Source organism: Pipistrellus hanaki, assembly GCF_964339955.1.
Source record: "Pipistrellus hanaki genome assembly, chromosome: 1".
NCBI classification, from domain to species: Eukaryota; Metazoa; Chordata; class Mammalia; order Chiroptera; family Vespertilionidae; genus Pipistrellus; species Pipistrellus hanaki.
The window spans coordinates 3,656,945-3,671,398 of NC_140503.1; the positions used below are offsets into that span (position 1 = coordinate 3,656,945).

At 53.2% G+C, this 14,454-nt stretch overlaps 1 protein-coding gene across 2 annotated transcripts in view; it reads right to left on the reverse strand.

Annotated features, from left to right (window-relative positions):
• Positions 1 to 9,081: 9,081 nt before the first annotated feature.
• Positions 9,082 to 14,454, reverse strand: part of ATG2B (autophagy related 2B) — a 68,243-nt gene continuing 62,870 nt past the window's right edge. For both annotated transcript variants that reach the window (XM_084898403.1, XM_084898402.1), the window contains exons 38-42: positions 14,181 to 14,263; positions 13,354 to 13,475; positions 12,959 to 13,113; positions 11,506 to 11,655; positions 9,082 to 10,318 (exon numbers count right to left, since the gene is read on the reverse strand). In XM_084898403.1, the coding sequence (XP_084754529.1) occupies positions 10,088 to 10,318; positions 11,506 to 11,655; positions 12,959 to 13,113; positions 13,354 to 13,475; positions 14,181 to 14,263 (741 nt within the window). In that variant the 3' untranslated portion in view covers positions 9,082 to 10,087. The remainder of the gene's footprint in view (positions 10,319 to 11,505; positions 11,656 to 12,958; positions 13,114 to 13,353; positions 13,476 to 14,180; positions 14,264 to 14,454) is intronic.

Consider the following 14,454-nt stretch of genomic DNA (forward strand, 5'->3'; position numbering starts at 1 on the left):
TAAATTGTTCAGTTCACACTGATGAATCTTGGGCTATGTATTAATAGGAGTAAGAGCATCTGACATGAGGGTGGTGATACCCATGTAGCTTAGTGTTGTACAGGGTACATGAGGAGTATTGTGTCCATCCCTTGGCTGGCTTGGAAGAGGTTCTGCCAGGTGGAAGGTCATAGCTCAAGGCTGTTGGGGTATCAGTGAGCCTATGAGGAATGGCTGGATGTTACGCCGGTGGTCTTGATCTGCCATCTAGAAGAGTTCAGGTACCTGGAGAAGGGGCTGTGCATAAATTAGATAAGAGTCCAGAGACGAAACATAATTTTGAAAGGCATTTGGGGGGCAGGGAGGGGGGTGTAGGGGCTGGGGGAGAGGAGCTTGGCTGAAGTTCTCCTTGTCTCAGGACCCCTTGCTTTTTATTAACACAATTTGTCCAGGGGCAAGATGGAGATATACACATCAAAGGGTTGGATTTCAGTACAGAATCCATTGTCAGATTGGGGAATTACCTCCGGCTGTTCAGGTGTTTAGCCAGGAGGAGGCAGTAGCAAACAATCATCCTTTTCAGTTTGGAGAAATGCCTTTAACCATTCCCAGCAGGCAATACATCTGTCTCTCAGCCCTTGGTGAGTCCCCAAGTTCCATCAACCTTTCAATGAAACTCTTGCAATTACGACATGCTGGAATTGGCTTCTGGCATGGATGAGGGGAGGAAATGGACATTAGGAGGTGAGGGAAGCCGAGTGAGGCTAATATGGTTGAAAAACAGGCATAGTGGGAGCACCTAGGTCCTAGGTGATGGATCGAGAAAAACAGGAGGGTGTGGTCACAGAGGAAGAATGTCTACACAGGACCCTCCAAGGTGGAGCCATCCCAGCAGCTGATAGGGACCAAGTGTGACCATGGCATTGGGTGTGTGGGGTGGAGGGAAGAGAACGTCATTGGAGACAAGGCAGGTAAGGAATGGAAAGGTGGGGGATGGGTGTCCTGCAGGCAGGCAGAGCTGTAAAGACCTGGCCAGGAGAGAGCCATGGGCCAGGGTCCAAGGTCAGTCTCCAGGGAGTGGGGGGAGGGGGTGAGCAGCCTCTACTGCTGAGTGGGAAGGGCCAGTCCTCACGGGAGAGCAGCCAACACCCAGATTCATTTGAGACATGGGAAGGAGGCAATGTTCCCAGGGCCCACTGGGAGGTGGCAGGGGCGGGGCCAGCAGGTGACAATCTTTGGGCCAGCACTCCAGCCCCACAGTCCCCTGGAGAGCACAGAGGTCCAGACAGCCCGGGCACAGGTCCACAAGCAGGCTCCGGCCTGCACACATATTCAAATTGGACCTCACAGGGTTGGAAGGAAGTGTTTCTGAGATGGCCACCCATATTTACATCTCACGTAAGAATCCACATTTCAGACTTCCCTTGAACATGTGAAAGCTCCAGTAACAGAGACTTCTGCACCCCCCTGCTCGACTCCTGGAAGCAAACCCACCAGCTGGCTTGACTGCGGCTCACAGGCACCTGAGTAACCCCAGCCCAGCCCCGCGGAAGAGCCGCCCCACTGAACCCAGCCCAAGGGGCCATTACAGAGCTGGGAGCTGAGGTGGTTCTATGTCATCCACCCATTTAGCTGGTGTTTACCGAGCATCTGCCTTGTGCCCTGTGCTGTGGTCGGGACTGGGCACCCGGCGTCTGGCCCTCTTGCAGGCGACCTCCAGGGCACCTGTGAATGGGCGCCGAGTAGCTGTGCCCCTGCCAACAGAACAGGCACTCCTTCACTGGCCACAGCCCCCTCCCCAGGGACAGTGGCTGGACACACCCTGCTTGCTTGCCCCCACTGCCTGGGAAGAAATCCAGTGAGCAGTGACCCTGTCGCAGAGTGGCCAGAGCAGGCAGGAGGCCGAGGCAGGGAGAGAGGGCTGGGAAGGGACGGTCACGCCAGTCTCTCCTGCGTGAGCTGACCCCGACGCGCCCTCTTTCCTCCTTCCTCGCGGCCTCATCGCACTTGTGGTTTACAAAAACCCCTTCCGGGGTTGCCAAACCCCACCACATGCTGGCCGAGGGCGCTGGCCGGGAGCCAGAGCATTGCTCAGAGCTGTGGTCCGGCAGCAGATGGTCAGCTGGCCCCTGATTTATGGGACACAGTGACATCACCAAAGCCCAGTGGCGGCCCTGCGGTGGGAGAGAAATTCGCACCCCCTGACCCCCGCTTCCTCCCCCTGACTCCCCCCTTTCTCCCTCTGCCCCCCTCCCCCCCTCCCCCCCTGCAGCAAAGATTCCATCCCCCTTCTCTGGGGAGGTAGTTATTCATGTGCAGAGGGGAGCTCTGGCTTCAGATCGTGCTATGGGAGAGCTTAGTATTTTAAGTCCCCTCGGGCCTGGTGGTGCGCCCACCTGGCGGAGGTCACACCTGGGGCGGAGGTCACACGAGGAGGTCAGGCCTGCCTCGGAGAGCTGACACCTCCTGGGGTCACACCAGGCCCAGGCCCCCCTCAGAAAGATGACACCTCCTGGGGTCACACCAGGCCCAGGCCCAGACCCAGGCCCCCCTCGGAGAGCTGACACCTCCTGGGGTCACACCAGGCCCAGGCCCGCCTCGGAGAGCTGACACCTCCTGGGGTCACACCAGGCCCAGGCTCAGGCCCAGGCCTGCCTCGGAGAGCTGACACCTCCTGGGGTCACACCAGGCCCAGGCCCGCCTCGGAGAGCTGACACCTGGTGGAGGGAGCAGTGAGCAGTCTCCCAGCCCCAGCTCCAGCACGCACATGGGTTTCCGTTTCCTCTCTGAGATGGCAGCTCCTTTTCCAGTCCCTTCCCAGATCCCAGCCCGGCGTGTGAGCCCACAGCTGCCCGCCGCTCCCCACACCCACCCCACGTCCGTCGTGGGCTCTCAGCGGGAGACTCCGGGGTGTTGCAATGGACGGGGAGCCTCGTGTCCGTCCGCCGGAGATGAGTCACGGGCTTGATGAGGAGCAGGTGGGAGGTCTCCTCCGAGCTGGAAGAGGCCGGAGATGTCATCAGAATGCGTGGGTGCACTCGGTGCCGTCTGGATAAAACCTGGAGGATTCTGTCCGTGTCCGTTTCCCGGCTGTGATCTCGTTCCATACGTATGCCAGACATTACTGTCAGGGAAACTGAGTAAAGAGTACAGGGGATCTCTCGGGGATTCCAAAAAAAAAAAAAACAAAAAAAACAGTTTATGTCAGGTTTCGTTCCTGCATTCCACAGATGAGGAAACTGAGGCCCAGAGATGGGCAGAGTGTGGCCAAGGTCACCAGGGAGCGGGCTCTGGCCAAATGCAGGGCTGCTCGCTAGGCTGTGGGGTCAGGGGTGGGGCCTTCGCGCCAGGGATCCACCACCTGGTCCCCTTGAAGGTGGAGAGATGCCTGGGGCTGGGGGTGGAGTTCCAGCAGCGAGCAGGAAGCCAGGCCCCTTCCCAAGAGCCTCAGGGGACAGAGGAGTATCCGAAGGGACGGACAGGGCTCAGCAGCTGTGATGGGGAGGACGCGTCAGTGTTTTAGCTGAACTCCAGGGAGCTCAGTGTGTGCTCTGGCTGCCAAAATAACAGCTGGCTCTAGGGCTGCATGAACAGGAGCATGGCATCTAAAACGCGGGAGGTGATATCCGATCAGCCCCGCACTGGACAGGGCACATGAGGAACGCTGTGTCCAGCTCTTGGCTGACTCAGAAGAAAGGAGAAGGAACAGCATCGAACCCTCTGTGACCCACTCGGGGCCGGAGAAGGCTTCCCTGGTGAAAATCAGACTCATGGGGAGAGAAGGAATGTATCCTGTGTGGCTCCAGTAGGACCAAAGAGGGGGAAATCCTGAGAACCACATCCCGGCTTAATTTGAGGAGGAGCTTTCTGATACACAGAGCTGACCCACAGAGAACCCCATGAGTGTGGTCCCAGGTGGCACTGGGGGGCGGGGGTCCCCTGTCCCTGGAGGTGTCCCAGCAAAGCTGTGGGGGCTGCATCGGGGATTGCAGACCCCTCTTCAGCGCCTTGTCTCCCCTTGAACGCACTGCCAGCAGCGGGGAGATCAGAAGAGACAACTTCTCCGTCAGAGCTGTGCTGTGTCCTCATGTGACAGAGTCCGCCCGGAGGGGTTCAAGAAGGAAGGGGAGCAGGGGAGGTGGCCCGCGCTGGGCCGGGGCCTGACCCACGTTCTCAGCCGGTGAAGTCCAAGGCTGGAAGGACAATGCCAAGGCTCAGAGGTGACTGGTCTAATGGGCCATGGGGGGCAGGCCGACTCAGGTGGGAGAGCAGAGTCCTCCTCCCCCGGTCCTCCTCCCTCGCTCCAAGGCGATCGGATTGCAAACAGCAAACGCAAAAGCCTGGCAGGGGGTGCCATCCCGATTCCTGGGAGCGTGTTCACAAAGCCCTCAGTCCTGGCCCGGGAGCTCGGAATGGCGGGTTCTGGGTGCCAGGGACACGGGCCGGGCAGCTCTGTGCTGTGGGTTGGTCCTGGGCATTGCAGGACGTTCAGCGGCCCCGTCTCCACCTCCTGGCGCCGGGAGCAGCAGCTCTCCTCCGGGGATGGCGGCCCATGTGCCCCCTGACAATACCTATTGCCCCTGGGGGCAAGGTCTGCCCGCCCCCAGCTGAGGACCCACTGCGGCTGGTCTGGCTCCAGGGAGGCCTGGGGCCTGGGGGACTCCTAACGGTTCGGGGAAGCCCTGGGGCTGGGGGAGCAGGCGCTGCGGGAGGCGGGAAAGCAGGACACAACACGCAGCGAAGGCAGTGGCGTTGGATGATTGATTAGCCAAACAAACCACCCCGCCTCCGCTGTGTCCTGTGCTGACATCAGGACAGCGCTCCACACACACACACACACACACACACACACACACACCCGCAGCTGGCCGCTATTGACTTTGGCGCCGTTCCCTGGTGTGTAACAGCGATACCTCCAGCCAACGCCTGTGGCTTCTCCCGTGGTCATCCCCCCTCCTCCTCCTGTAGCCAACCTTGTGATGAGGGTGTGTGTGTGTGTGGGGGGGTGAATAAGGTGGGAAAAGGCTGAGCCAAGGAGAGAAGAATGAGATACATGCATCATGAGCAAATAATCGAAGTGTAGTATGCAAATTGTCCCCTCAACCTGGAGTTGTCCAGGAGTTGGGCCAGGGGGCAGGGTCGGCTGGGGGGAGGGAGGGAGTTCCCGCCGGCAGCCAGCAGCACTAGGGACTCTACCAGGGGCCTCAAGTGAACAAATAACATTGTAAGTAAAAAAAGAACCAACAGGACCCAACCGGGCGGCAACTCAGCTGAGCAAGGAGCTGCAGGGTGGATCCCATCTTTATTTAAAATATTGATGTTTTGCCCGGTGAGCGTCGACCTGTGAACCAGGACCTGTGGTTGAGCGTCAACCTGTGAACCAGGAGGTCACAGTTCAATTCCTGGTCAGGGCACAGGCCCGGGTTGCAGGCTCGATCCCCAGTGTGGGGTATGCAGGAGGCAGCCGTTCCATGATTCTCTCTCACCATTGATGTTTCTCTCTTTCCTTCTCCCTTCCTCTCTGAAACCAATAGAGATGTATTTTAAATGTTGATGTTTTGTTCAGCTTGGGTGTTTTCATATCAAATTTACTTTTTAAAAAAACATCGCTTTGTTATTGTTTCTCTTGATGACTGACACGCCCGTGTCCACCCTCCTATGGGGCCCAGGCCAGGGCCTCCCTCGCCTCACCTGGCCCGGCCCTGGGTGGCAGGGTTAGGGCTGCACTGCCTGCCAGCAGAGCTGCACCAGGCATAGCCGCCCTCAGGGGTTCTGTGTCAGACTCGCTTTTAATTACCCCCACCCACGGGAACACACAACAAAAGATCTTTATCTGGATACAAACTGCACTTCCATCACCTCACGTCTCAGCCATTCCCTTATCAGCGTGCGGTGAGAACCCACCGGCTGCAGCTTTCACTGGCGTGTGTTGTTGCCACCCGGACCAGTAATGACAGGAAGACATTAATCGTGAAGGAAAGCAGCATTTTTACTTTGAACGTAAGCAGTGTCCTCGACTCAGAGGAAGCTGCCACAGGCCAGTCTTGTGACGAGGCTGGGACAGTTAGGATTTTTCCAAAGGCTTCCCACGGTGCGCAGGGTCAGACTGTGCAGGCTGTGTGCAGCCTGGGCTCTGTTGGGGGTGGGGGCGGGAACCAGACCAAAGCTCTGCTTGGGAAGAGAGAGGCGCCCCCTGCTGATACAGAAGAGGGATTGTTCATCCCCAGAAGATCCTGCAGGGGTTTCCCAAACAAGCCTCCCGGAAACGGGTGACCACAGGTCTGTTCCAAAGGATAAGATGATAGATGATGTGGGCCAAGGCAACAGCCGCTTGCTGGTGGACACATCAGTACAACTTCTATGAGAAGGGAAATGGCAAGAGCCACATTTTATTTATTTTTTTAATATATTTAATCGATTTTTTTTACAGAGAGGAAGAGAGATAGTTAGATAGATTGATGAGAGAGAAACATTGATCAGCTGCCTCCTGCACACCCCCTACTAGGGATGTGCCCACAACCAAGGTACATGCCCTTGACCGGAATCGAACCTGGGAACTTTCAGTCCGCAGGCTGACGCTTTATCCACTGAGCCACACCCGTTTCAGCAAGAGCCACCTCAATCACTGAAAAACAGCAGTGCAGTTGAGGTCGGCAGCTGCTCAAGGTCAGGTTTGCCGAGTAGTTAGCTGGGTCCCAGTGATCACACCTACAAGGTGTGTTTGCCACAAGGCTACATCGTAGGGATACGGTAGTGACGCAGGATAACCAGCGCAGTGATTCATATCCAAAAGGGGGTCGGGTGGCACATGTTAGCATCGCTCTCCTGCACATCCCGGCAGCAGGGAGCAGATACACCTGCCGTCAGCGGGCCTGGGGCTGTAGGAACACCATTTCCCAACAGCAGGATCTGACATGGGCCGGCCTCTCTCTCCCCCGAAAGCACTGTGTACTTGGGAAGCGTTCTTGGTGGACAATGGTGTTTAAAGCAAACTCCAGAGAGTCAATATTTTCATTGTCTTCCCAGAGTATTCTTCATGTCATAGTATTTTACAGTCACACTGACAGCAACACCTGCACAGCCTCAGTGTTCACAGCCACGGCCGCCTGGATTCAGGAGATCAGGAACCAGAGCAGCTATGGGCTTTGTCCTGAGAAACCCCTTTGTTCACAGAGGGACACGGAAGTTGAAATGTCCTGGCCAAGGTGCCCGCTTGGTGTCACAGGCCTGGCAATCCCAGGGTCCTGCCCGACTCCCTCAACATGGAAGTCTGACGGGACACTTTTAGGAAAGAAATAAATGAAGGATACTAAACACGGAAGTGCTCAGAAACAGACGCATAAGCATCTGCAGAGCAGAGCATCCTGTGAAACGGCCGGGACACGGGCTCCTCCTGCAGCGGGCGGCTTGTGCCCGGATCCTGCCACCAGCGGCGCAGGGGCAGGGCGGGCAAGCCAGGGTCACTGTGACGGGGCCCAATGGGCTTTCAACCTGGTTTGTCCGACGGGCCACCTGCAGCTCATAGTGCGGAGAGTATTCCTCCTGAACGTCTCTCATTGCCCTTAACCTCTTAACCGAGCGGGACCTATAAATACGTCAAACATAGCCGAAACCGGTTTAGCTCGGTGGATAGAGCGTCAGCCTGTGGACTAAAAGGTCCCGGGTTCGATTCCGGTCAAGGGCATGTACCTTGGTTGTGGGCACATCCCCAGTAGGAGGCAGCTGATTAATGATTCTCTTTCATCATCGATGTTTCTAACTCTCTATCCCTTTTTCTTCCTCTCTGTAAAAAATCAATAAAATATATATTTTTTAAACACGTCAAACATAAACACTATCGGGAACAGGTAGGACACATGAATACGTCCTTGAAATATATGTTGCGCCCTGAGAGGGACGGTATATATTTTTTGTAATCTTTATAATTGTTTGTAAAATCTATAATTTTTTAATTCGATGTTTCCATTTTTTTTTGTTGGTATTCTTTTCTATTTGTTTGTAATTTTGTATTTTCCTTTGTGCTTTATATATAAATAAACGAAAATATATATATTTCATTTATTTTAATTAAGTATAAATAAATAAAAATAATAATATAAAATTATGTCCACTGGGCGTGACGTACTGACACGTCCCGCAGGGGTCTTCAAACTACGGCCCGCGGGCCACATGCGGCCCGCAGAGGAGTCTGATCCGGCCCGCCAGGTTTTTTGGGCAGTGAGCGCAGCCGAGGTGTTACAGTAGGAATTAGTAGTTCATATAGTCCGGCCCTCCAGCTCTCTGAGGGACCGTGATCTGGCCCCCACTTTAAAAAGTTTGAGGACCCCTGTGTGAAAGAGTATGCGCCCGTTGTACGTTGCGTAATTAAAAAGGGAACTCCCCGGTTAACAGGTTAAAGAATCAGTGTCGCTACAGGAGATATATTTAAAAGTGAAAGGTTTGTACTTTCTGGTTTGAGCAAGCGGTTTTCCAGCATGATTAGTCGCCATGGATAATGGAGCACGGTGGGGCGACGAGCAGGGTGGTTGCCATGTGCCCCAGGAGCAGGCGGGCTCTGGCTGAAGGCAGCCCCGCTGGCTGTGCTCGCTCAGGACCCGGCCGGGGGGAGGGAGGGCGCAGGGGGGGCGGGTATGGACTGCACGGAGTGGGGAGGAGCAGCAGACGGCGTTATCCCAGCAGGCGGGCCGAGCGTGCCCTTTGCCTTTCCCCAGCAGCGCCAAGGAAACAAAATAAAAATCAATGCCATTTAGACAATTTCTATACATTTTAAATGTTCCAATTTGTGGTTTATATTGCTTTCCTGCTTATAAAATGTAGAGACTAAAACTGATTCGATGTCATTTTCCAAACCCCAGCTGAAATGTGGTTCTGAAACCTCAGTTCCCTCGAGGACGGGCCTTCAGGAAACTTCTCGGTCTGCAGGAGGGGAAGCCGCCTCTTCCTGTGGTGAAGGCGGCGGAGACGGTGCTCACCCAGGCCCTCCTCTTCCACAGCAACCAAGGTGGGCTGAGGAAGGCTGGCGGGTCCTGGGACAAGTCCCGGGACTGCACCGTGAATACCGGTGTGCTCGGAGAGAACCAAAACGTTCACGGAAGCATGCCATTTCACCTTTAAATAAAAATACTTTATTCATTCCTGACAGGTTATCAAAATGTACACTGTTCACCAGGTAAAAACGGTACTTCCAAGTCACTGAGCAGGGCTACTGAGAGGACGTCTGGTTACTATGAAAAGCATAAAAGCCACTTCCAGCCTCCCTCCCACACACCCCGACCAGCTTCACTGAGCCTGCTACAACTGAACATGTGGACACTTCTGTGGGCCCCAGCTCGTCAGAGAACGCACATCTTCATTTACACTTCAAATAATGGAGATTATTATACTACAATAGAATTACCTTCTTCTGCCAAAAACTCTCAGACGGACTCTTTTTGTATTTTGTATGACTTTGTAAATTACATAAAGACAGCACATGACTCGGATTAATCTACACACACACATACACACACGGGATAAAGTGCAACATAACAGGACATGTCTGGACATCCCGTGCTCGGCTCCCACGGGGGACTTTGAGTACATGGGAACAATGTTCTCGGGGCTGAACACGCCATCCACAGGCTGGGTGACTGATGCCTCACAAGCATATGGACAGCCCTGTCCGCTTGCTTGGCCTGTGGCTGGCGCTCGCTCTCTCTCTCTCTCTCTCTTCCCGCCCCCCCCCGCCCCCCGGGAGGGTCTGGAAGCTGGGATTCTTCCTAAGCCTCAGCGCCCTGAGCTGAGCCCTCTCCTGTGGGTCCCACGGACAGCGCGCCTGGGCCGGAGAAGCAGAGTCGGGGAGACAAGAGCAAGCACTCCACTCGCTTGGCAGCAACTGCTTGAGAGGCCCTCGGCCCCAGCCACCAAACACTTCTACAGGCAAGTCCCAAACCAGCCCTGAAGTGACACAAGTTTTGGTTGCGTGTTTTTGTGATGTTGATTATTTAACTAAGAAATGCTTTTGTTCCTGAGATGAGCACAGTAAGATGAAATGAGTCCCCTCTCCGATGGCCGGGGACACGCTGCTCCGAGTCCCGCCCTCACCCGTGGAAGACCCGCGTCTGCGACGTCAGTCTTCCCCGTGGCGCCACTTCTGGGACTCGTCTTGCCGAACGTCCGGTCTGATCTGGTTTCTCATGCCTCCCAGCACGTTGGACGTTGCCTCTGTGGCCACTATCAGCGGCTTCACCACGGCCGGAGGGATCTGGCGCAGGACTTCGCCCACCGCCCCGGTGACCCCCCGGCTCTCGTGCTCCCGAGCTGCGGTCTCATAGATGGTGTGAGCCGTGTCCGTGATGCCCTGAGAGGAGAGACGGGGAGAAGGGAGTGCATCACTAACCCACCCTACAATGCACGCTTCAGTACAATTACTCACCGTTATGTTTGTAACAGACCAAAAACTATTCTTTCGAGATAACCTAGGATAGCATGTCTACTGATAACAGCCCAACCCCACTGACTGCAGGGACAGGTCTGACTGGAATTATCTCTTTTTGTTCTCCGATTGCCTTTCTTTTTCCGGGCGATCAGTGGTGGTACCTTGATTCACCCACTAACCATTTCTCGGGGGCCCAATGTTGGGACCACAGAGGCTGCTCCACCCTACGGAGGCTGCGGCTGCCCTCGGCGCTTCTGCGCACCAGTATTTGTGGGATAAATATTTTTAATGAAGTCCTGGTAGGAGAACCATAAGTAGATGGCCTCAAACTTTGTGTCCTATTAAGAAGAATGTCGAAAATGACTAAGACAGGGAATGGCGCTGACAGCCACAGAACCAGGGCTCCTGTGCAGGGCTCCCTGTGCAGGGGCAATGGTTAGCAAATGTCTAGGTTACAAATCACCAACCCCACCTTCACAGCCTGCACCTGTGAACAAAGGGACTTTTATCCGAACCCTCCGAGAGCAGTGTTTTAGGGAAGAATGGAAAGTGTCCACTGATAGGAAAATAAGTAAACAGCGAGACGCTATTCAAGTTACATGTACATACATCAACATGGACAGATATGAAAGACGTGTCACAGGACAATGCACATACCATTCACGTTAACGTGTAAAGTACAGACAACAGCATGCCTTGCTTATGAGTACATATCTATAGGACAGAACTGTGAAGACATGCACAGAAAAGGCTGTACCACCTTCAGGACAGTGATGGCGGGAAATGGGATCCGGGAACAAGCCACCGGAGAGCGTGTATTTCTTACACAGATCTGAGGCAATGCAGCAAAGTGTAAGCATGCATGGACCCGGTGGGTGAGTGCATGGTGTCTACGTCACTCGCGTCTGCAGGGAAGAGAGTCCATCTCTCCACTGGGTCACTGCTCTTCCCGGAGCCCGCCAGTCCCACATGCCCTGCCCTTACCCAACACACACACGTGCACCCGCTGCCAGGAGCAGCCCAAGCCCACTCCCAGGGCCTCTGTGGATGAATGACACCCACTGACCACCCCGTGGGTGACAGCCAGGAAGCACGGGAGGACCACCTACCTCCTTCACGACACTGTAGGCCTTGGCCACCCCTTCCCGCAGGTCGACTGGCTGGTGGGCTAAGCGGTGGTGAGGAAACCTTCTGCTCTTCTTGGGCTCAACGGAAAGGGGGCCGGGGGACACCATGTCGTAAGCAGTCTCTGCCGCCGCCTGGCCATTTCACACAAGAAAGAAATGAATCAGAAGAGTCTGGGGTTCGCCAGGGACTGAGGAGGAGCCGAGGGACTCAGTGCCTGCAGTGTGAACGCCTTACAAGAACGAGTTACTTTTACAACAAGAACATTAAAGTGCACTTCAGAACTAGCATCACCTGACCGAGCTGATTTCTCAGTCCCTCCTCAGTCCTCTGAGGACACTCCCCACGTCACCAGGTTAGCTGACAATGCACAGAGTTATGGGAGCTTAACACTTCATAGAACACACCTAATACAACTACTGTCTGATCTGCAATGCTTTCCTTACATTTAGCTACGATCTTTTCATATAAATGTGGTGAAATAACCCTTGGGTAATTTAATGGTTATAATTTACCTGAAATAGGCAAACAAATTTGACATTGGATTCCAATGCTTTATTCTATTAACTAGAAACCTGGTGCACAAAATTCATGCACTCGGGGGTGGGGGGGACTCCTTAGCTTGGCTTGAGCCCTCTCAAGGTCCGGAAGCCCTCAGGGGAGGTCCCAGGGGGAGCAGGCCTAACCCATCAGCTGGACATCCTTAGTATTATGGTGGAGGTGAGAGAGGCTCCCACCACCACAGCTGTGCTCGCCAGCTGTGAGCCCGGCTTCTGGCTGAGCCGCACTCCCACTGTGGGAGCGCACTAACCACCAGGGAGCAGCTCCTGCATTGAGCGTCTGCCCCTTGGTGGTCAGTGCACGTCCCACCTTCAGACGGATGGCTGTTCCACCTTCAGGCCGAAACCAGCTCTCCAATATCCCCCAAGAGGTACCGGATTTCGAGAGGGCACAGGCCAGGCCGAAGGACCCACTGATGCATGATCAAGGCCGGGGAGATTGGCCAGCTAGGGCGAGACCTTCAGAGGGCTTGAGGGCGTGTTTGGCCCATCTCATTCAGTTCCGATCAGCCAGACCCCAGCAGCAAGCTAACCTACCAAAGTGTCTGCCCCCTGGTGGTCCGTGCACATCATAGTGACTGGTCAACCGGTCAACCGTCTGCCCACTGATGGTCAGTGCACATTATAGCATATCATTAGCATATCACGCTTTGATTGGTTGAACGGCTGACCAGACGACCAGACACTCAGCATATTAGGCTTTTATCATATAAGAGGATCACTTTTTTTATTGGATAACCAATAAAAAGAGCATGACACTGTGGATAAAACAGCATTTCTCAACATTTTCACAATATCATTATAAAACAGAATGGCTGAACGGTTCTGCAACAGCCCATCCTTTCTGCATAGGTTCAGGCAGCCCACAGAAAGGTACCTGTATGGTTTGAACCATCCTGTTGGTGAGCTCCAGGGCAGCCATGGCTGTCGAGGTGCCAAAGGAGGCAGCGCCGCGCTGAAAGCCTCTGACGATGCGGCCGTCCTTCCGGTACTGCTCTACTGGCAGCCAGACCAAGTCCTTCAGGCCTTGCACTAGAACAGGTCGACACAGAGAGGTCAACAGCGATGCTGGTGCTCAGGTCTCGGCTCCATTCCAACCTGGGGCTTTCAACCCCTGACATGGGAAGCACAGTTCGTGTGTATGACTGCAAATGTAGGTTTTCTAGAAAGATGGTCCTCACACAGACTCGAACGGCTTCCATACCCCAAAAGGGGTGAAGAACCACTGATGAGGTAAAATAACTTACATTCTGATTAAAAAAGAGAACTCACCTAATTGCACTAGTGAGTGCATAGGCCCAACACCTCCCAGGATTCCTGGGAGCTGGTTCTTCTTAATGTCAGTAAGCCATTCAGTGATTGCATAGGAGAATAACTTGTCAACACCTAGCAAACTAAGAAAATGACTGTTAGTATATAGGAAGGAAAAAGATGTATAGTAGCTTTAGATATGTTTGGGGAATTTTTTAAGAGAAAACTGACTACAGCTTAAGGGTAAAACATTATAGATGCTCAATCTGAATATATACATACATATAAATATAAATAAATGTGTGTGTGTGTGTGTGTGTGTGTGTGTATATATATATATATATATATATATCTCCCAGTTATGATGTTAATAATTTCTACAAAGCTTAGGCAATATGTATAAGTGTGTTTTAACACTGCTCTTATTTCTTGAACATCTAAAGCTCTGGCATAGGATTAATCAATGTCTACAAATTGCCACACAGTTTTTAGCTACTTAGTGAACTTCCCGTTTTCACTAAATAAACTGATTTACAACTTTGGGAAATTATTACAAATATCATAACAATAACTGCTTTTGAAAAATACTACTCTGTTCCAATTACTTTTACTTTCTCTGAATAAAGCCTAACCCTAGTCAGTAAGGATCCTCTGAAACTAAGTCCCGCTGGGTTGCAAACAGTGCTGTCCATGACTAAGCTGTCTGCAAACAGTGCTGTCCATGGCAAGCTGTCTGCAAACAGTGCTGTCCATGACTAAGGTGCACATGCTTGCTCAGAAAGCCCCGCTTATATTTACTGTACTAACTTCAGTGACCACAGTGTAGGCCTCCCCATTGAACGGCTCACCCGTGCCGGTAGAAGAGCCTCTTCAGCTTCAGTTCAGAGCAGTTCAACTGGGCCAGGCCAATCAAGATCCCAGCTAGTGTGCCCTTAAAAAAATCAATAAAGGCCACATTAGTCTGTAAATTGAGAGACTCATCATTTAAAATAGTTATTGTCTGGGAAAGTCAAAGCAATATTCACTAAGGAAGCTAAAATAATATTTAGAGCAAAACAACACATTTTATAATAGATATAAATAGGACCCAATTTATATCAAATTTTACTCATGGGGTCTTAA